Raw genomic sequence first — 22,738 nt, forward strand, 5'->3', positions numbered from 1 at the left:
CTCTGCTCCCAGTCTTTACTGGTGAAGATAGAAGGTGTTACTGGATCTATAGACAGAGAGACAGAAAAGCATGCTGAATATTTGAAGCTTTGCAGTAGAAATGTTTATATTTTAAATACAACAGAGCTGATGTGGGATCAGTGTGTTCACACCTGCAGATACAAGGTTTCATGTCTTCACACGTCAACATTTGAACATTACTCTGACTCAGTCTGAGCAGCCAGACAACATATTTTCACACATCAATACACACAGAGATGAGCCCCTCCCACCTGTCCTGCTCCAGGTGGAGTCCCGCCTCCTTACAGGAAGCAGCTCACCTGTGTGTGTGTGTTTAGTGTCCAGGTGTGGAGTGGAGCTTGTTGTTCGTGTGTGTGTTTGAAGAAACTGTAAGTTTGCTTTGTTTCCTCTTTTAACAGTTTGGTTTTATGAACTTTACTGTTTGTTTCTGCTCTCTAGTGTTTGGAGCAGATGTTCAGCTCTTATTTCAGGACAAACTCTGGATCACTCTTGTGTTTGAAGACTAATCCACATCATTTTAGATTATTGATTGACTGGAATCCACACTGGTTATCCGTCAGTAACTCTGCAACAGTTACTGACAGTATATATCGATCTGTATGAAACTTTAGACCCATCAGACACTAATCAGTAATCTGATAGAACATTGTTCTTCCCTTTAACTAGAAAAAGTCAGATAAAACCAGTTTGTTCTTAAGAAGTCAACATTCAGGTCTTACTAAAGCAATGTTGAGAAAACAAGAAACAAAGAAGCTCCAGCTCAGTTCAGGATCACTGCAAGGAATCTCAGAATAAAAAATATATTCTCACAAAAACCGCAAACATTAACAGCATGTTTTAAACCCTGCATGCTGTGACTTACATCATGGATAATGTGCAGAATAGATTATGAACTTGTCGACTTTTCCACGTCTTTGTGTTGTTGTCATGTTCACTTGTTCTTAATAAGTGGATTTGGAGTTTTCTTCTTTAGCATTTGAAGGTTTTAATCATTAATAGTTGGTCAGAGTGTGGTCACTTGTGTTTCTCTCTATTTTGAGGTCCCAAGTCTCTGAATTTTTTTTTAACGCTTTGAAATTTTGCTACTTTTGAACTGTTTCCAGTCTCAATGAAGGCTCGCATTAAGTGAATCACGTCTTTACTGTCAGAGTAAAGTCTCAAACACATTTATGCCTCTCCCTCCATAAATGAAGAACGTGTAAGATGTAAAGTGCAGAACCTAACTGTGATACTTTTGAAAAAGTCTTATGAAACCAGAGGCTCCTTGACTCTTTGCACCCTCGGTCTGTGCTCTGTGGGAAACTTAATTCTGTAAACTTTATTCTGTAAAAAGACTGTTTTAGAGCAGCTATACTCATGTAAAGGTTAACATCTCCACACAAGATACAACATGAATCAGTACTAGTTATCTGATGTCAGAGTCCTTATATACCAGGCACTCAGTATGTTCAAATTCAGTTGAGGATGTTCAGATGTGAAGATCTAAACCACTTTAACAAAGACTGCACAGTTGTGTCCAGAAGCTCAGGTCTGAGTCTGTCTCAGACCTTGTTGTCAGCAGAGCTGAGGAACTACAGAGCATCAACAGTCTGATCCAGACTGTTGATGCTTTCCTTTAACAATGACTCAGGATAATTCATGAAAACAGAAAATTGGATTTAAAAGTAGAAGGAACAGACTAGAAAGCTGTTTCAAACAATCAAACAGTTTCTCTACTGATAGCTGATGATTGACAAGTCACAGAAACTTGTCAAGCTGGTAGAACAGAACAGGAAGTGAGACATTTCTTATTTACTTTAAGTAAAAAAAATCTGATAAATAATGTGGATTACTGAGTAAATAAACTTCTGATGTATGTTAGTGTTTTTACAGCTCTGTTAAATAACCTGTTGTTACTGCTGATGCATCCGAAAGATCAGATGTGCTGCAAACTGAAACTATGCTGCATGCAGTTACCTGTTTTTCCAGTTTAAATTTTCATGAAGATTATTTCCTTGTCTTAAAACACCGCCTATCATACAAAGCATTTTTGTTTCTCACGAATATGATGGAAGACAGAGGAAGAAACTAACGCTTCTTCTCACCTGACTGTGTTCCTGTTACAAACATTATAGGGATATTATACAAATTGCTGTAGTTTATAATATAGCTTTTAAACATTTATTTATGCCTGTGTCCCTGAATTAATTTGATAATCATGTGAAGAACTTGTTGTCTACACATGAATTATGGTCTATTAATAAAGTCGAGACTATTAATTCTGATGTTATTATAGGCGATCTGTCAGCTTTCTGTTCAGCTTCCTTCGCTCACCCCAACACAGCAGATGGCGGCGCTCCCTGAGCCAGGCTCTGCTGGAGGTTTCTTCCTGTAAGAAGGGAGTTTTCCCTTCCGCCTTTTACCAAAGCGCTTGCTCATATGATTGATTGAGGGGGGGAGGGGGGGTGTATTACTGTAGCCGTCTTTACCTTACTACAGAAACAACTTTTGGTTTGTTGTTTTTGCTATAGAAATAAAATTGAACTGAACTGGTGCTGTCAATATAGAAACAGTTTGTTCTCATAGTTCCTACTGAAAGTAATATAAGTGTGAAACGTTGCTTTAAAAAAGGATTTAAAGCCAAACAAATGACTTTTAACTCAGTGTTGCTAAACAGTGTATTTTAACCCAAACCATGATGATGAAATAGAAATCACAGAAACTCTGTCTGCTCTCTTCTGGTGTGTTCAGAGAGCAGGGAGGGTTCTCTGTTTGAGTTAGGATTAAGACTGTGTTGGTCAATCGCTCTAATCTTCTGTGCCGTTTAATAAAAAAACAAACAAACCCCAATATATAATAAAAATCATTTCTCACATACTTGACTCCTCTGCTCAGCAGTATCAGAGCTCTTTTCTTGTTTTCTACTTTCTTGGCTTCCCGTCATGAAGCAACTGCCATCTTGTTTTTTCTTCCATATCTAGTGTCTGTTCTCCATTTTAGAGAATGTAAAGCTGCTGAACCTGTTTTCATGTTAGTGTCTGTTTCAAAGGATGCTTCCTTTGAAACAGCATTTCTTTTTTTTTTTTCTTTTTTTTTTTTTTTGCCTGTCCCATTTGGTTCTTTAGCCATCAGAATTGTTGTCTGAAGACCAACAAGGATACCCAATGGATTTACTTTGCCAAATGGATCATCGTGGCATTGCCGTATTGGTCCATTTGGTCGATCTTTGTTTTTATTATTTATTATATTTTATTTTCAGATGTTACAGACGGGACAGACATGAGTGAGGGATAGGAAAGGGAGAAAGAAAGAGGAAGGAAAGGAAAAACAGAAGGGGAGAGGGACAGTGAGAAAGGGGGGGAGAAAAAAAATAAAAATCTCCTGGATCACCTGTTGAGAGAGGAATAGAAAACAAGCAGAAAAAAAAACAAAGCAACATACTAAACACAACACCATCGCATTAATCTAGCTAAGTGTAAACAGCAGTAAATACTAAATATTCAATGTTGTTGTGCAGCACGCAGGACAGATGTGCTTCGAAGTAGCAGCCAAGAAAGGTGTAATTTGGGTCTACGAGCAGTGAACACCCGTGTGCATACCTGTGTGGATCAGCGCGCTTGTATTCCAAAGGTTTCTCCGTGTAATGATCTGCTAGGGAGTGTGGGGGGGCCACAGCCCCGTCCTCCGGGGTGTGAAGCGGGTATGGAGGAGATCAAAACTCCAGACATCCAGAGGCCCCCAGAACACAAGAGACCATGGAAGACCAACAGAGGGGCAGCCGCGCCACTGTTCCAGTAAGAGCTGAGGAGAGTCCCAGATGAGGGCTCACTCAGCAGCCGCGGAGCAGAAGCCAGGGGGAGTTGCAGTGACGCGCCCATGAGCTCCACCGGCCCCCAGCTGTGCTTGAGTGACCGAGCCCCAGGCCGAGAGGCCGGGGGCACCCCACCTCCGAAGGGGCCCGAGCGAGCTCTAGGCTCCAGGCCCCGATAAGCGGCCGCCAAGGAGTGAGCCGGTGTGTACCTGGACGTCCACCCCCAGACACAAAGAACCACCAACGCACCGACACCTGAGGGAGTCCGCCACTGGCAGGGGAAGTGGTGGTGGGCGGAGATAGGCCTCCAAACCTTGGAGGGCCTGAGGTGTCCCCAGAGAGGTGGCGTCTGATACCCAACCTGACATATAGACACAGACATACAGGCACACACAGACACAAACATCCATTCCCCCCCCCCCCCCATGCTCTCATATGCACTCACTCCACACTCAACCAACGTGGAGACAGACATAAAGAGACGCTGTACACACGATCACACTCCCCAAGCGTACTCTACAAACCGGGTCTAGGTACCCTTGCCCCTGGAGGGGGGAACTGCACCCAGACCCAGGTGGTGTTACCCTTTTCCCTGCGGTGGGGAGAGGCAGACCACCCCGACTCCGCAGCAGCAGGGAGGCCCCACACCCCAGACCGCAGTCGGACGGCCAACTCCTCCTAGCCCTCCCGCTCCAGCAGGCCGCAGAGAACGGGGGTGGGAGAAGACTCCAAACCTCCCTCCACCCGCTCATTGATGCATGTGTGTTCTAAGGTGCAATTAAAACCCAGGAGGGCATGGAGCTACCTGCCAAGGAGCAGCAGGTAAGCGCATAGTCCCTCCTGCTAGCCCTCAATGTCTAAGTGTATTTAAAATTGAGAGGTGGGCAACGACGCCAGGGGTGAGGTGTACACCCTGATGGTAATTTGGACTCCGTGATTAGCACTGAATCGGTTCACTAAACAGGTTCAGAGGAATAACTGGAATATTTCCCAAACAGAGAGAGCCTGATGAGATTTTTATACCCAGTGTACACTGTTTCTACTTTGAAATATACAATTTTTTGTGCTTTTTAATTACACAAGATAAAATCTTTTGTTTTTTGGATTCCAATAAATTTTACTGAATCTTCCATTTGCAAAATAAAACCAATAAAGGCTCAACTACAGCTTAAAGCCAGTGACAATAAATAGGTTTCAAAGAGTTATTAAGTTGCTGTCAGATTAGGGAGCTCTAATGTGAAAGGACAAGTTAAATATTAGGAACCACCATCGAAGAGACTCACCTCTGCTTTTGAGCTCAGATCTCTAAATGTCTAAAATTAGTTGGTTCATAGACTTCAGGGTCATGTTAAGACTGGCAGGCTGTAAACGTTCGGTTAGGTACAGTGGCACCAAACCATCTCTGCACAGACAGCATGCTAACACAAAGCTAGCCAGGAACACAGAGTGATATCAAATCTGAGTCTCTGGAGCACAGCAGCCAGAGCCGGAGCTACAACTGATGAGCAGTCAGGCTGCAGCCTCCTTTTCTACCTGTTCATGTTTCTAAAGTAGAAACACTGTGGTGATCGCTTTGATCATAGAGCTCATAGAGACCAAGAGAAAGTGATCTGTGTTGGTGTGTGGGGCTGTAGTCTGTAGGTTTATATTGTTTAATTGTGAGACAGTTTCAGGTCATTTATGGAGACGTGAAAATAGTGTAACAAGTACAGGAGCAAAATACTCCACCGAGTGGTTAGGTAACATTTTGCGTTACTTTAAAGAAAAATGCAGTCAGACAGCATATTTTAGGAGTGAACACATGAAGGTGTGGCCTACACACACACACACACACACACACACACACACACACACACACTGAGAGACAAGAACCCGCAGTTAAATGGTTCAGGGTAGACACACTGGTCCACAGTGTCTCTTACACGCTTTGCCTTAATATGGGATTGGAAAGTGAATCCTTCTCTAAAGCTTGATGCTCGTGTCAACACTGTGGTAAACAAGTTGAAAGAACGATCAAGCCTCTTATAAACGCATCCTTGAAATAATAAAACATTGTTTTGTTACTTCTTGTCTCGATTTGTTTTCTTTTTATCAGAATCAGCGAGGCCTCTGTTGCTCGTCTACAGTTGATGCAAAACACTGCTGCTTGATTTTTATCTGGTGCAAGTGAAGAGCACCTGAGTTCAGTGTCAGCTTACCGTTAACGACTTTGCTTGTTTGTGAATATATTTTAAAATCATTTTTGTTGGCCTTTAAGTCTCTTAATGGTTGTCCCTATTTTATCTGTGTGAGCTGCAGCACCTTTATGTCCCACCTTGTACTCCCAGGTCAGCAGACCAGATGTTTTTACTTGTTTCAAAGACACAATGTAAACTGAGAGAGATTTCACAGCTGTGGCGCAAAAATTGTGGAATGATTTGCCGTTGATGTCCAGCTCCTTCAATCCCTGTTTTGTAAATCTTATTTTTTTAAATCACGCTTTTACTCCGAACCTATAACTCAGTGTGTGATGTTGTCTGTGATCTTAAGTTACTTTTTATTTTGCCTTTTATTGTTCAAATTCTTTAACTCCTGTATCTGTATCTTTACATTCTGGTTTTTATGTTATTGTACAGCATTGTTGCTGTTTTTAAATGCTCTATAAATAAAGTGGTATTCCAAACTTACAAACACAAAGTGTGTGGAACAAGAACAACACACACACACACACACACACACACGTACACAAGTTAAGAAAGGATCCTGTTTCTCTTGCTTCATTCTTTAAATCATTATAGATTATTGACTGGAATCAAAAAGTTTGATGAACAGCTCATGTTTGATTTCTTCACACAGCTGGACCAACGAGGCCGAGTGTGTCTGCCATTTCCTGTAAGTGTGTGATCAGAGTCTGGGAATCATACTAAACACACTGAATGAGCTCGACTGGAGAGACTCTGAGCCTTTATATTTACAGGGACAGCAGGAGATAGAGAGTGGACTTTTTGAATGATTATTCCTTACAAATGTATCTTAGATAAAGATCAAACGTGTCGGCTTCTGATTAAAAATACTACGCCACAAACTGTTGGCTCTGTTCCAACAGGAACCAGCGTTAGAAAACACATAAGGTTAGTATAGTTCACTGAAACTAAACTCAAAAGTAAAATTAGATCTGAGAAAACATTTTTAACTAACTAAAATTATAATAAAAAGTAAACTTAAAAAGATTACAACTAAATAAACTAACTGAAATTAAATTATTCGGGTAATATCCTTCGTTTTAGGTTTTATAGTTTGTTAAAAATCAATACTTACCTTATGAGGCTTTAAGAGACATAGTTACTTAGACTTTGGATGTCTCCATGACTGAGAGTCACAGCTTTCAAAAGGTTCTGTTTTTATTATAAAATCTGTACTGATTTTCTTTAGTCTAGCCTCTGACATACACAATTAATCTGCCTTCTCAACCTTCCTTTGGTTTGCTGTCCACATTAATCCTGAACTCACAGTGACAAAATATCACGTGTTATTTTTCTCATTACCAGTAAATCAAAGGAGAATTTCAGTTGATGTGCACATGAATGGTTTGTGTTTCCTCTGTAGGTGAAGGTAGAAAGTGTGCGTGAGCTGATGTGGATGTGAATTCAGCAGCATGGATCAGTGTGAGGACAGAGAGGAGGGAGTCCCTCCCTCTAAAACCACTCTGTGTGGGGAACATGAGAGCCAGACCAAAGCTCAGAGGTGAGATGACCATCTCTAACTGTCCATGACTCTTCTCCATGTCACAGCTCAGCACTCACATCACTGCTCCATCATTATTCACAGGAAGAAACGAGGAACTAAACAGAAACATGAACCTGGACCCAGCTGTGTGTCCTTACAGAGTGACCGGTCAAAGGATTTTTATATTAAGTTTAAAGCAGACCACTGTTCTTCTGCAGAGAGGTAATGTGAGGCTGAGTGTATATTTTGTCCAATCACTGATAAATAGTGAGATGCACTTCCTTTTTTTTTTTTTTCATTTTAAATAAATAAATAAAGCAGCAAACTATTTCTCCAGCCTAAATGATGGTCTTCTAAGTTTGTGACACACCATTTCCTCTACAGCTTATGAGTTATCTGCTGTAGGCTATGTGTTTGAGAATTATACCACAGAGTCAAGTACTTCTGATTTGAGGCTCTATTTTTCACAGGAGCTACAGTATCCAGTGTCATACATAGTAAGGAGGCAAAATCATTAACAAGATAATCGACCTCTGTTGGCGTAGCGTTCAAGTAGCTGCTCTGCTCTATGTTGGTACAGGGCACTGAAGAAGATAACAGTGGGTTGATTATATTCTTAAACTCAGTTACAGCACTTTCAGAAAGACACATTCTGTGATGAAGTCTACTCCCTGCTGCTGTGTAATCAGTTATTGTAAGTGGAAATGTTATCAGGAAATGATCAGACAAGAGAGGGTTGTTAAAGATTTATTTAAGTTAACCTATTCATCGTGATGCAACCAGGTCTCTGTAAGGCCGAATGAAACGAATATCTTCATATCTTCTATATTCAATCATATACTAACAGGGACTCAAAAGATTATTAAACATCAGAGACCTAATAATACACATTTAACTGTTTTACTCAGTTCCAGATACTCTTGTTTTGTTGTTGTTGTTGTTGTTGTTGTTGTTGTTGTTTTTACTATATATATATATATATATATATATATATATATATATATATATATATATATATATATATATATATATATATGCTTAAATAGTATTTGGATGACTTGGACTCCTCCCAGAGCATCAGCAAACCATCTTTGAGCATGGGGTTTGGGGGAGATGACAGGAGGAGAGAAGCAGCATAGAAACATACAAGACTGTACTCTGGTTCCTGCTCTCAGTTTTATGTCATCACGTTTCATAATAATCTGTAAAGCCCTTGTCGTTTTCTGGACATCACTCAGACAGACATTAGTTTCAAGAGAACATGTCACCACTGGTCTGACTGGGAAGGGACCCAAACTTGTTACACACCAATTAAATATTACTTTTGAAGACCTCAGATTGACAGTTTAATTGCAGTTTTGCCAAATCTGTGTTTATCCTTAGGCATCAGTTTAACATTTAGTGTTTCCTGCTCTGAGCCCAAGAATACATTTGGCTGTGGTCGCTGCAGCTTCATATTCCTAAGAATGGTTAATAGAATAGTTGGTGGTATACTGCAGGCTTCTGTTTAGGGCTATGCTTCCACCTCAGAGTCACCTATGTGGTCTAATTCCCCTGCTGTTTGAGATATTTTGCTGATGGACAGCTAAAAGTCACATTTATACCGTAATAACAGAGAGACTTGTGAGGTGTGTATTAGGACTGACAGATACATTTATGGTGCAGTTGTCAGATCTCTTTGCATTTTAACTTTATCTTTGATGTATCTACTTTCAAGATACTGTCTATAAATGCACCAAAACTAGATGTGTCAGAGATCATCTGCATACTAAATGTTTGAGATCCTGAAATATGACCACACCAGACATTTAACAAATAAATTGTCATGATTCGGCTGTGTGGCAGGCAGGAGAAGGACCCAAACGCAAACTCACGGAGACGAAACGTAAACTCAAAAACACAGCTTTAATGCTGGCATAAAGTGAAACACAAAAAACAGTACTAAACTTAAACTGGGGAGACTAAAGCACGAGGAACCACAGGGAAAAATCACACAGCTATGAGGGAGACTACGACACTGACAAAGAGAAACACAGGGCTTAAATACACAGAGGGATAACGAGGGAATGAGACACAGAAGGAGAGCACAGCTGGGAGTAATCAGGCTGGACGAGACAGAGACTCAAAACTAGAAACACTCACATGAGGCATGGACCTACAAAGTAAAACAGGAAAGATCACACAGAGACGCGAACTTGACACAGTGGAGACAGCAACTAAGAAACACAGAGACATAAACCATAAGGCAGAGGACTCTAAGAACCGAAAGACACAGAGGGGAAATCAAACATGCAGACACAGACTTACACAGAACAGAGGGGACACAGAGAAACATGAAGGGCAAGGGATCGAAACTAGAAACCATAAAATAACTCACAAGTACAATATTACAAACATCACAAGGAACTAAAAACGCTGGGTCAGGGGACCCAGGACCATGACATAAATCATTACTGCAGTGCTTAACTATAAATTTCAACATTCGTGTTTTATATGACACATCTTAAAAACATGCCTAATTTAGATTGCCATGCACTTACAATGTTATTAGTTAAACTTAAAAAGATAACACTAACATTGGTCAAGATATCCAGGAGCAGGTCTAGAAAAATTTTGTTAGGGTGGCAAGGAAATCAAATAAGGTTGCAAACACATGTACAGATATTACATTCTGTAATATGCATTATATATTGTTAAAATACATCAAATGAAATAAGTATACATGTTTCATATAATCATAGTCTATAACTTTTTTATTTTCTTTAGCCCACATAATTAAACATTTCAGTTACATAAAACATGTTAAATCTTTATTTTATCTTTATTTTATGCACTCTATGGTCTATATAATAAATAAGTATGAAGCCCAATAAGTATAACATCCAGAAAGCTACACATCATTCATTAACAAATACACATCTAACTTAGGTTTCACACTCTTTCCTTGATTTGAAAGAATGAAATTGTTACATGTTTACATTTATACAAAATGTCAGAAATCTGCACTCTTCATACACAAATGTTCAGCCAAAAATTGAAAACTAATTTTTCATGATTGATTATAACTTGTTATTTTTGACTACTTTTGATTTTAGGAGAAGGAGGCACTCACACAAGCTCCCACTACCCACTAGCTTGTAGTTTTTGTTGTTTTTTGTTTTGTGTTGTTTATTTAATTCGTTTTCAGATGTTCATAAAGAAAAGCTGGTTACATCAATTCATCCCTTATGTTCCAATACAGCCACCAGGCTGCGCTAGCTTTGGGGAGGAAGGAGTCACTGAGTTTAATAAAAGCAGAGGAGGGGGGCTCTGTGCGCTTTTTGTGCTTACACAACAATTAGTGTAGCAACAGCAAGACTATTATCCAACTTTGGTCATGATTTGAAAGCACTTTAAGTGCTCAGTTAGTGCTCATCCCTAGACTAGGAGTCAGACAGGGTATCATCAGAGCTCCGGGTGTTTTATTTTTCTTGAAAAATCCAGAGGACTAGCAACATTTTAGGTTTTAATGTTTTGTTGTATTATTTTGACTCTTTGATTCCTCCACAGAGTGGACCAAGAGAACTCAGAGGTTCCCAGTGGTCAGTCTGCCCAGCAGCATCAAACACACCTGGACTCCATATTTATGGTGTGTACATGTACAACAACTACTTTTACATCTGTTCTGTTCGGTTGTCTCCATGCTGGGCACCTGGGTTCTGATTTAGAACATAAAGGTTTTTTTTTTTTAACAGAACGTTAATGGTCAGAATGGTATGTTGTAAGGCTAGCTCTAAAGACAGGGAGAGAATTAATGTTGTGAATGTGCTGTGGTAGTGTGTCCTAAAGATGAGTGGCCACTGAGCTAAAAGCTCCAAAGCCCATCATGGTTTGGTGAGTAGATGGTAAAATAACAGTAGCAAAGGAGGAGGATCTAAGTGTAGAGGAAGGTGTGAGAATATGCAGAACACAAGAGATGGAGAAGGGGGATTTTTTTGAGGGACTTGAAAGTAAAAAGCAGAATCTTAAAATGAATGAGATATTTTACAGAAACCCAGATGTTGAAGGACAGCAAGAATTTGTTCTATGGAAAGCATTGTGGCAATGACACAAGCACTTGCATTTTGCACAAGCTGAAGTCTTTGGAGAAGTTTCTGTGGTAAAGGAACAACACTGACAACTCTGCCAGCTTATGATCTGAGAGTTTTCAACTGCACATACTAATTATGATCTGAGAGATACAATGTAAACCATTCATGGGAGTTGCAAACAGATCACTGTATCACAGACAGAGCCCAGATCAAGGAGTACAAGTATGGCTAACACCCAGAGTAAGCCACCATTAGAAAATATTTTGTGATTTTGTCCAGGGCTGTCTCTGCACTGTGAAGTGGCCTAAAAATCCAGACTGAAATCATTCAAATAGATCAATAGATAGGAGTAAATCTGTACAGCAACAGAGTTTTCTAGAATTTTTGAAAGAAAATAAATTACCATTTGGATGGAACTGGAATTATTACTATTTTAAGAGGTAGAGGGGAAAATATGCATGTTAGGGAAACGTGAATACTCTCAATTATTAAAGAGAAAGGGGAATGAACAGTGTTTAACCGTGTAGGAAATAGGTCAAGGTGCCAGGTAGAATCAAGATCCTCAGCTGCAGCCACCTCAAAGCAGCATTGTGAAGCTTCCTGGCACATATAAACCTTTATCCAACAGGGCTTGAAATTTCTTGGGGGATTGTGTTTATTGCACATAATTAAACTGGTTCTATTAACGCTAATTTTTCTTATAACCTTTCTTTCTTGCTTCTTTTTCTTCACCCCGCAACTGGTTGAGGTTTTGGGGCTACTGGGTCATTCATAAAGTATTATTTTCCAGATGCTTGAGGACAAAATCATCTCTTTTGTGAAGAACGAGCTGAAGAGGATTCATAGAGATCTCAGGCTAGAAGGCCTAGAAAGCTGCTCACCTGACCGATGTGAGGATGAGTTATTAGAGGGTGAGGATGAAGAGCAGAGTAACAGCAGCAGAGAAGCATTTGTGAAGATAACAGTCGACTTCCTGAAGAGAATGAAGCAGAAGGAGTTGGCTGAGTGCCTGCAGAGCAGTGAGAATATTTCTCTAAATATTTATGCTGCTGGATAAATAAAAGCCTTTGCTAATGACTGAAGAAATAAACAAAAATAAATTCAAAATGTGTACACTTAGAAATACTTTATTGATGTATTTTCACTGGTTGGTTCTTTTAGGAACCACAACGAGAAACTTCCAATGGTGTCAGCCCATACTTAAATCTAAGCTGAAGAAGAAGTTCCAATGTGTGTTTGAGGTGATTGCTAAAGCAGGAAACCCAACCCTTCTGAATCAGATCTACACAGAGCTCTGCATCACAGAGGGAGGGACTGCAGAGGTCAATGATGAACATGAAGTCAGAAAGATTGAAACAGCATTCAGGAAACAAGACAGACCAGAAACAACAATCAGACAAGAAGACATCTTTAAAGCCTCACCAGGAAGAGATGAACCAATCAGAACAGTGCTGACAAATGGAGTGGCTGGCATTGGGAAAACAGTCTTAACACAGAAGTTCACCCTCGACTGGGCTGAAGACAAAGCCAACCAGGACATCCAGTTCATATTTCCATTCACTTTCAGAGAGCTGAATGTGCTGAAAGAGGAAAAGTTCAGCTTGGTGGAACTTGTTCATCACTTCTTTACTGAAACTAAAGAAGCAGGAATCTGCAGCTTTGAAGACTTCCAGGTTGTGTTCATCTTTGATGGTCTGGATGAGTGTCGAGTTCCTCTGGACTTCCACAAAACTACAATCCTAACTGACCCTAGAAAGTCCACCTCAGTGGATGTGCTGTTGATAAACCTCATCAGAGGGAATCTTCTTCCCTCTGCTCACCTCTGGATAACCACACGACCTGCAGCAGCCAATCAGATTCCCCCTGACTGTGTTGACATGGTGACAGAGGTCAGAGGATTTACTGACCCACAGAAGGAGGAGTACTTAAGGAAGAGATTCAGAGATAGGGAGCAGGCCAGCAGGATCATCTCCCACATCAGGACATCACGAAGTCTCCACATCATGTGCCACATCCCAGTCTTCTGCTGGATCACTGCTACAGTTCTGGAGGATGTGCTGAGAACCACAGAGGGAGGACAGCTGCCTAAGACCCCGACTGAGATGTACATCAACTTCCTGGTGGTTCAGGCCAAAGTGAAGAAGGTCAAGTATGATGAAGGAGCTGAGACAGATCCACACTGGACTCCAGAGAGCAGGAAGATGATTGATTCTCTGGGAAAACTGGCTTTCGATCAGCTGCAGAAAGGAAACTTGATCTTCTATGAATCAGACCTGACAGAGTGTGGCATCGATATCAGAGCAGCCTCAGTGTACTCAGGAGTGTTCACACAGATCTTTAAAGAGGAGAGAGGACTGTACCAGGACAAGGTGTTCTGCTTCATCCATCTGAGTGTTCAGGAGTTTCTGGCTGCTCTTCATGTCCACATGACCTTCATCAACTCTGGAATTAATCTAACTGAAGAACAAGAAATGACACCCCAGAAGTCAGAAATCAGACAATCTGGAGAGAAACATTTCTACCAGAGTGCTGTGGACAAGGCCTTACAGAGTCCAAATGGACACCTGGACTTGCTCCTCCGCTTCCTCCTGGGTCTTTCATTGCAGACCAATCAGACTCTCCTACGAGGCCTCCTGACACAGAGAGGACATAGCTCACAGACCAATAAGGAAACAGTCCAGTACATCAAGAGGAAGCTCAGTGAGAATCTGTCTGCAGAGAAAAGCATCAATCTGTTCCACTGTCTGAATGAACTGAATGATTGTTCTCTAGTGGAGGAGATCCAACAGTCCCTGAGTTCAGGAAGTCTCTCGACAGATAAACTGTCTCCTGCTCAGTGGTCAGCTCTGGTCTTCATCTTACTGTCCTCAGGAAAAGAAATGGATGTGTTTGACCTAAAGAAGTACTCTGCTTCAGATGAGGCTCTTCTGAGGCTGCTGCCAGTGGTCAAAGCATCCAACAAAGCTCTGTAAGTAAACATAACACCCAGTACCACCCAGACCCATAAAATGGACCCACAGCTTTTCTTCAACTCCTCAAAAATATGAATGAATAGAAATGCAAAGAAAATAAAAATCATGATTTTTATTTCATTCTTTTTGCCTATAAAAAGTACATGGGACCATCAAATGTTCTGCTCCTGTAACATTCTCTCATCAGTTTTCAGTCTGATCCTGTCAACTAAATTCTTTCCTTCATTACACAGACAGTTGTAACATTGTTCTTTGTATGTTATGATTAGCCTTGCTGGTATACTACAGCATAATATGTATCATATGCCCTAGCTTTTGGTTTTCTGTTAAAGGTTCTAAGAATTGTTTTTACTGATTCGGGAAAAAAGTCTTTCTCCACACACTTAATATTGATTGAATTTTTCCCAGTTTTTAAGAAGTTTTTTAATTAGTAATTTTGGTGGAACTTTGCCACTCAGAACTATCTGCACTAACAGCATAATTCAGCCTTCAACATCAAGTACCTCCATGCTCAATTTTTTCAACATAACAACATTGGCCTGATCCTTTCAGGTGTACACAACTCAGGTTGTTTACTCATAATCTTGTCTCCATGTCCAATGCATATAATTAAGTCAGCAAACTGTAACTACTGGAAGGCAGCTTGTATCAAACAGAAGATAAATAAGGAGATGCAACAATGTTCAGTTTGTAGTAAAATTTACATTATTTTGAAACCGTATCTAGCAACAAAAGTCCCAGATATTATCATTTGTAAATTATGTTCTCATGTGTAAGTGAGTATTGTTCTATCACTACAAGTACTAGCTCCTTACCTGTTTACAGAGCAAGCTCAAAGTTTTTTTTACAGACTTTAATTTTAAGTTGTATTCTTATTTATGAAGTGCACATGCAAATGTTTTTTGTAGCAGCATGACTATAAGCCATTTCATTTGTTCAGATTGTCAGAATGTAACCTCTGCGAGAGAAGCTATGAAGCTCTGTGCTCAGTTCTCAGCTCCCAGTCCTCTAGTCTAGAAGAACTTGACCTGAGTAACAATGACCTGCAAGATTCGGGAGTAAAGCTTCTGTCTGCTGGATTGAGGAGTCCAACTTGTACACTGAAAAGTCTCAGGTCAGGAATGTTTTTTGATGTAGTTTTTTTTATCAGTATTGAAAAATTGTGTCATATTTGTGTTATTTTATTAGACAAAGACAAATATTATGGAATTCTAAATTGACTTTTTATTTTACATTTCTCTCTATATTACCGTTTTATTTTTTCATTTTTCATTTAATTCAAAAAACAAACAAACTGATAAGTATGAACCTGTGTGTATAACATATTTTTTAATGCAATAGTTGATTCAGAGATTTGGGATATTTTGCATTCACATCATATCAATTTCCTTTGCTTATTACCAACTGTTTGATGCAGGAGTGCATCAAATTTACGTCAAACCTTTAACTTGATGGAAATGACAATTCTAAAAGAGAAGTCAAACATGGGATATCACCAGAGAGTAAAGAAATCGGGACATGAAACAAAAGAAATATACAAGGAAGGTATACTATGATGCTACAGCAAAGGCCAAAGGGAAATATATAGAGTGGTTTCTAGAAATTATAATTTTATTTTGTCTAATCAGTCAGAAATGTTTATTTAACCAACTCTTTCATCAACAAAACTTTCCAGCTTGATTTCGGTCTGTTTTGTAGGTTAATACACAGTATGTTTATAAACTGGAAGATGGTTACTCATGTTATTCCTAAAACCCTGGTCAAATTGTCTATTTTGGGCTCACCATTCCTTTTGCCTTCTTTTAAACATAAATATCTAAACGTAAATATCTAATATGTAAATAGAAACCTAATTGTGGTTTAAGAAAAAAATGAATTAATAAAACGACAATTGGAATTTTATCACAATACCACATTTAATTACATGTGAACTAGATATGTTTGACACAGAAGTTACAAACATGGCATTTCAAGGTTTACAACACCTTAAAGCAGAGAAAGCATCAAACATCTCATTTCATACTGTGACATACACCTGTTTTTTCAGAGCGTCTGCAAATTAAATTCAAAATGTGACACTAGCACTAAGATGTGTCACCAGCCCTTACCTGTCAATGTCAAATATTCTGTCAGTTATTAGTCCTGTGCTTCTTTTAACTCTCATTGTACTAAAATGTGTAATAAATGTAGCTTGTTAGTAGCTGTTAAATTTTCTGTCCTTAGTGATATGCCCATCAAGGGCCCCCAAAAACAACAAAACAAAAATCAAACAAAACAAAACAAAAAAAACATTGGTTATTGACAATTCTGTTTATAGAAATGTGACTCTAGACATTCCAGGTAACTGAGCCTTGTGCTATATTAACATGATAATAAAATAATATCAGTGAACGGAAATACAAATCTTAGAATAAAAAAAAAAATAGACTAATTACACTCAGCTTGAATCTGAATAAAAAAAAAGAAAATTAAAAATGCATATCCATTTCCTGTTGCCTACATTTTAGACAGTTACTAAATAGGAAATTGATGTTTGGTTGTAATACAGGCTGTGATCAGCTGACCTGCTGCTCTTTGTGGATGTACACAACTAAATTCAACCAGATGCCAGCAGTTGTTTATTGAGTTGTCCTGGTTGATTTCCATCCTCTACACTGACAGTACACTGTTTATGCTGTCTTTATATTAGACTGTATAAAGTTGGTATGAAGGCGAGATTCAGTCAATGAATCTCAGCATCATCAGCTAAAATTCATATAAGTCTCTGCTACACTTGATATAAGCTAACTCTTACCATGAAACCACAGCCACTGTGCACCAGTCACACACTGTTCTTCACTTTAAATACATCACAGTACAGCAAACTAACCTGTTTATCCTGCACTAACCTGCAGAGGATTTCATTCAGCCTTTAAATAGCACAATTACCTCAGTTTGTTTTACAAACTGTCAGTGCGCCCCAGGGTGGCTGTGGCTACAATGTAGCTTGCCATCACCAGTGTGTGAATGGGTGGATGACTGGTTGTGTAAAGCGCTTTGGGGTACATAGGGACTAGTAAAGCGCTATACAAATACAGGCCATTTTATTTATTTTTTTTACACCATGTTTCACAATATGAAAATACATAAAGTCACACATACAAACTCAATATCTGACTTAAAAACATGAAGACTTATATTTGAGCTTTAAATGAGCAGTTCTTACCTTTAAATCTAAGGCTGAAACGCTGCTTTTGAAATAACATTACAGTTAAAAATAAGTCAATGCCTTCATGCATGCTCTTCTTCAGTAGGGCTAGCTAATCACTGAAGTACAACAAACTCAACTCACAGACACCTGCAGTCATTCCAGTGCTGTGCCAAAAATAAACAAGCAAACAAAACAAAAGAACCCTGTCCTATACACGCCATCTTCTTTTTCGTCTCCTATCTCTTGCATCATCTGCATAAAATCACATAAAATGCACTTCTGTGCACCTTCTTCCATTCTTACACGTCACCCTATGTTTCTCCTTTTGCTTTTCTTGAAGTACATATTCAAATATTCAAAGTCATTTCCATTCCTTTGGAAAATTACACATAACCTATGTCCTTCTGCATTTCTCAAAATTATCATTACCCAACACCTCCTCATCAACGCAGGTCACTTCACCTGTATGTTCACTAAAGTCTGCTCCAATAACCATTCTCTCCCTCTGGGAGGATTGGATTCCAATTTATCCAGCTTACTCCAGAATTTTGGTTTCTCTTCTTACTGAAATCCTAGCTTTGGGGCCTATGCATTAAGGTTCAGCATAACTGAAAACAGAAATGCTGTAGGTGACGTCTGACGCCAGAGACTTGGCAGAAAAAAACTGAATTAAACAAACAAACGTAGTGTGCATAGTGTAGTGTACGCTGTTAAGTGCCAGGAGGATCGCCATGATTTATACAAGAGGAAAACCAAACAACCTCTGGCAAAGCGGATGGCACAACACAGAAGAGCTAACTTGTCAGGTCAGGACTCTGCAGTCTATTTACACCTATAGGCCAGAAAGGACTGAAGGTCCAGATGAACAGAATTAACCTTTTGGGATATACTTACCTGGATGATTGAGCATGCATCAAAACAATTTTTGAGGCTTAAATTATACCAAACCATTAATGGACAACTAACAACATTTGAAAAATTATTTCTAATACCCTGGAGGACAGCAAGGATAATTTGGAAGGTCTCCAATAATACATTTACTGGTGCTTCTACGCTATAGTCATGAAGAAGGCCCAGAAGTCATCTTCCCCAGCCAAGAACGAGACGTTTTCCAAGAGAAGGCACCTAACAGGAACAACATGACAGACCAGTAAAGACATCCTGGAATCAATTCCTAAGTAATTTTCCAGCAATAACGCAAGGTTGACCCTGGTTGAAATTCTACACAGGGAATTGGAATACATGAGGGAATCTTTGGAATACAGCACACAAGTGGAAACACTCACTGCTGAAAACGCCTTGCTATGAGACTCAGTCAAGTCTCTAACTGAGAATGTCACCGAGGTGAGTAAAAAAACCAAAAAAATAAAATAAAAGAGACCATCATCGATCTCCAGGCCTGTAGCATGAGAGACAACCTGGTGTTTTCAGGCATTTCAGGCCTTCATTAAGACCCATCTAAGCTTCCAGAGGACATTGTGAAGAAAATCTCTGAAAGAATCCATGGGTGCAAAGAATGCATGCTATTGTGGCAAAATTTGAACATTTTAAGAGAAGGAACTAAAAGTAATGGACTTGAGCATAACTGGCCAGTTTCTTAGAAAGATCCACTACATATATTTCTCCTGCTCTTCCCTACAACATCTATCTTGCCTCAGTCATGTCAATTCATTAAGCCAGTCGTGTCATAGCAGATAAAACACCACCAGTCTTTGTTAAAGTTATTGATTACAGGGTTCTAGTTTTCTCTTTCATCCCTCCAGCTTGCCCCCTTTTCATGTTTTCCGGTTAAGTCACACACAACTTTCTTGGAAGATGAAGTGCTGTTTGTTACTTTTTTCACTCCTTCTTACCCCTACCCTCACCACACTTTCTTGCACCACATTCACGTTTTTTTTTCCTCTTTACTTGAATAGGAATTTAATTTCCTATTCAATTCCTCGTCATCACACACAGCATTCAACATTAATACACACACAACTATGGGCAAAGTAGGGATAAAGCCAATGACCAGCACATTTCTGCATCAGAGAATAAATGAGTGAGAGCAACAGCAACAACAAAAAACAATAACAAATAAAACAATACTTCTCTGCAGTCTTTACAGATGGCTTGTTGTTTTGTGTGTCTGCAGTCTTTCAGGCTGTCTGATCACAGAGGAAGGCTGTACTTCTCTGACCTCAGCTCTGAGCTGCAACCCTTCCCATCTGAGAGAGCTGGACTTGAGCTACAATCATCCAGGAGACTCAGGAATAAACCTACTTATGGCTGGACTGAAGGATCCACGCTGGAGACTGGACACCCTCAGGTATGGCGAGAATGTCTGATAGAGAAGGAAGAGCTGGAAACATATTCTGTGCTCTGCACGCACTTCCTGTTTGTTTCAGGCAGATGTGACATAAACAATCACATACATGAACATTGTTCATTTGCTTGTAACAGCAACTCTGGTAGCACATTATAACTTGACCTGCAGGTGTAAGTACCCTATAATTAAGTGCAATTTGCAAGTAATAAGTCATGTCTTTTGCAGAAATAATAAAAAAAATAAAAATTGCACTTAGTCGTATATACAGCTCTAACAAGCTTATATGAATCCCTGACAACATCAGGCAGGTGTGTGGGCTAATAAAGTGTCAGCCATGTTAAATGTTTGCGTTTTGCATTCTGGATGAACAGCTTTAGATAGGATAAAAACAGATAAAGAAACAAGGCTGTGAATCGTTTAAGTCTGTATGTGTGACAAAGAGGCAGACAGGAGTAGCTAACATTCAGAAATTGCAGCTTAAATACTGATCTCAGCAGGATTAGTGTATCATACTGTTTATGGGCCATGGTAAAATCAATATTTCATTCTCATTCAGTTGTTTGACAACAATAACTGAAAAAGGTGTACTTGAGAACACATTTACTGTGGATTCAGCTGTGAATGTCGAGTGTCTCAGAAAAATCCAGAGCAGTGTAAAGTAACATAGATAGCATTAGCTGTTTACCTGCTGAAAGAGCATTTCAAATTAGCATTTGCTACTAACCAGAGCAGTTTGATCCATGTATGGATTGAAGTGTATTTTTAAAAATGTTGGACTGTTCCTTTATCAGTGTCTAAAAGTATGCGTATGAGAGTGATGTAATGTCCATGTGTGCATGCTGAAAGAGACTGTGCTGGTCTGACCCCCTTCCTCCTTTCAGGGTGGAGCCTGCTGGAGTCCAATGGTTGACACCAGGTCTGAGGAAGTGTAAGTGTGTTTTTAATGTGATTAATGAAACAAAGCAGTACACATTCAACCATCTTCAAACTGGCACATCACTCCTATACATCTCTGATGGCAAGAGTCATCATGAAAATGTCAATCAATGAACAGATGATGGCTCAATAACTGCAGCTGGATTGTGTTTGTTCTCTCCATCAGATTCCTGTCAACTCACAATCGACACAAACACAGTACACACAAACCTCAAACTGTCTGACAACAACAGGAAAGTAACAGGTGTGAAAGAGATTCAGTCATATCCTGATCATCCAGACAGATTTGAAGTTTGGTCTCAGCTGTTGTGTAGAGATGGTCTGACCGGTCGCTGTTACTGGGAGGTCGAGTGCAAAGGACACGTTTATATATCAGTAAGTTACAGAAGAATCAGAAGGAAAGGAGACAGTTATGACTGCTTGTTTGGAAACAATGATCATTCCTGGAGTCTCATCTGCTCTGATGATGGGCCTTATTCCACCACTCACAATAAGATATCAGCCCCCATCTCCTCCTCCTCACCCTCTGTCTCTAACAGAGTAGCAGTGTATGTGGACTGTTCTGCTGGCACTCTGTCCTTCTACAGAGTCTCCTCTGAAACTCTGATCCACCTCCACACCTTCAACACCACATTCACTGAAACTCTTTATCCTGGGTTTAGACTTTACTCTTACCCTCCTGGTGCCTCAGTGTGTCTGTGCTCAGTTGAGTGTAAAGAGTCTCATTTTGTTTGAGAAAAACTCTGACTGTTGAACAGATAGTTCAATCTGTACATGTCTGTCTCTTTCACTCAGAAACACGTTTTCAGATTCATGGATTCAATCCATTCATGTTTTAAACTGTTCTAAATGATTCCTTGTAAATGTTTTCCTGTCTTTTTTCCACTTAAAGCGTCACAGTGAATATCAGTATGCTGTATTTCTCTGAAGCTCGGATAACAACCAGCTCTTTTGTATTTTCAACAAGTCTGAGCTTATTATAATGAATCCAAATGATTTTGCTTTCTTAATTTCGTTTTCTCTCCACATGATCTTACAGTTTCACACATTTGTTTGAAGCTACACATTTAAAAATGCTCCAGCCATGTAAATTTTAAAAAAATGGCTTAATAGTTTTTAAGGGAGTTATAACCATAAAATAATTGTGTTTGAGGTATCATAATGCATGTGATTCATCTAATAAATAGCAAGACTGTATATACCATTTGAAACTAGTCTTGTCTTTTTCACAGACACCTTTGAACATGAATATTGTACAGTATGTTGGTAAAAGCATCGTTATAATATTCTTAGAAACATTTAAATATGTCTTTATAACATTCAATATGTCGTCTACCACTTCAGTTTGTATAAAACATTAGAACTGTCACAAAACTTAATGTTAAAGAACCTGGTGGAATTCTTGTAGTGTATTTTAGTCATAGTTTTGTGTCCATGATTCCTTTTACACTATTTGAATTCAAAGTTTTTACTGAAAGACAATGTCAAATCAGGTGAATTTTGAATGACAAGAGTTTAGTTCATTATTTTTGAAGTTAACCCTTTCAAATTTGATTTACCAGGAATAAATATTGAGAGTTAAGCAGTTAAATGCTAATATGAATGTTGGAGTGAGTTTGTTAAAAGTTGTTATTGTTGTGCTTAAAATTGTGAACCTTTTTTTAAACTGCATGATTAAAGATATTCTTCTGTTTTTATTCTCCTCCCCTGGTGGGGGAGGCTATAGCTATAGTGTTCAACTACAGG

At 39.3% G+C, this 22,738-nt stretch overlaps 1 protein-coding gene across 2 annotated transcripts; it reads left to right on the top strand.

Annotated features, from left to right (window-relative positions):
• Positions 1-128: 128 nt before the first annotated feature.
• LOC113015944 (protein NLRC3-like) lies at positions 129-22,196 on the top strand. Of its 2 annotated transcripts, XM_080297632.1 has the most exons (11): positions 129-389; positions 6,647-6,682; positions 7,397-7,534; positions 7,619-7,738; positions 11,066-11,144; positions 12,377-12,605; positions 12,748-14,554; positions 15,499-15,672; positions 19,883-20,056; positions 20,938-20,984; positions 21,159-22,196. In XM_080297632.1, the coding sequence occupies exons 3-11, from the start codon at positions 7,446-7,448 to the stop codon at positions 21,725-21,727; spliced, it is 3,288 nt and encodes a 1,095-aa protein (XP_080153758.1). In that variant the 5' UTR covers positions 129-389; positions 6,647-6,682; positions 7,397-7,445; the 3' UTR covers positions 21,728-22,196. The 2 variants fall into 2 exon arrangements, with proteins under 2 accessions (XP_080153758.1, XP_026014116.2); XM_026158331.2 differs by lacking the exon at positions 6,647-6,682.
• The last annotated feature ends 542 nt before the right edge of the window (positions 22,197-22,738 follow it).

The sequence above is a fragment of the Astatotilapia calliptera genome, chromosome 23, assembly GCF_964374335.1.
Source record: "Astatotilapia calliptera chromosome 23, fAstCal68.1, whole genome shotgun sequence".
NCBI classification, from domain to species: domain Eukaryota; kingdom Metazoa; phylum Chordata; class Actinopteri; order Cichliformes; family Cichlidae; genus Astatotilapia; species Astatotilapia calliptera.

What these genes read in the sequence shown, in the direction of transcription:
- LOC113015944 (XM_080297632.1), top strand. Translation starts at nt 7,446, where the DNA reads ATGGATCAGTGTGAGGACAGAGAGGAGGGAGTCCCTCCCTCTAAAACC. An exon ending in TGTACACTGAAAAGTCTCAG is followed by an intron (nt 15,673 to 19,882) that starts GTCAGGAATGTT and finishes GTGTGTCTGCAG; the next exon opens with TCTTTCAGGCTGTCTGATCA. An exon ending in TGGAGACTGGACACCCTCAG is followed by an intron (nt 20,057 to 20,937) that starts GTATGGCGAGAA and finishes TCCTCCTTTCAG; the next exon opens with GGTGGAGCCTGCTGGAGTCC.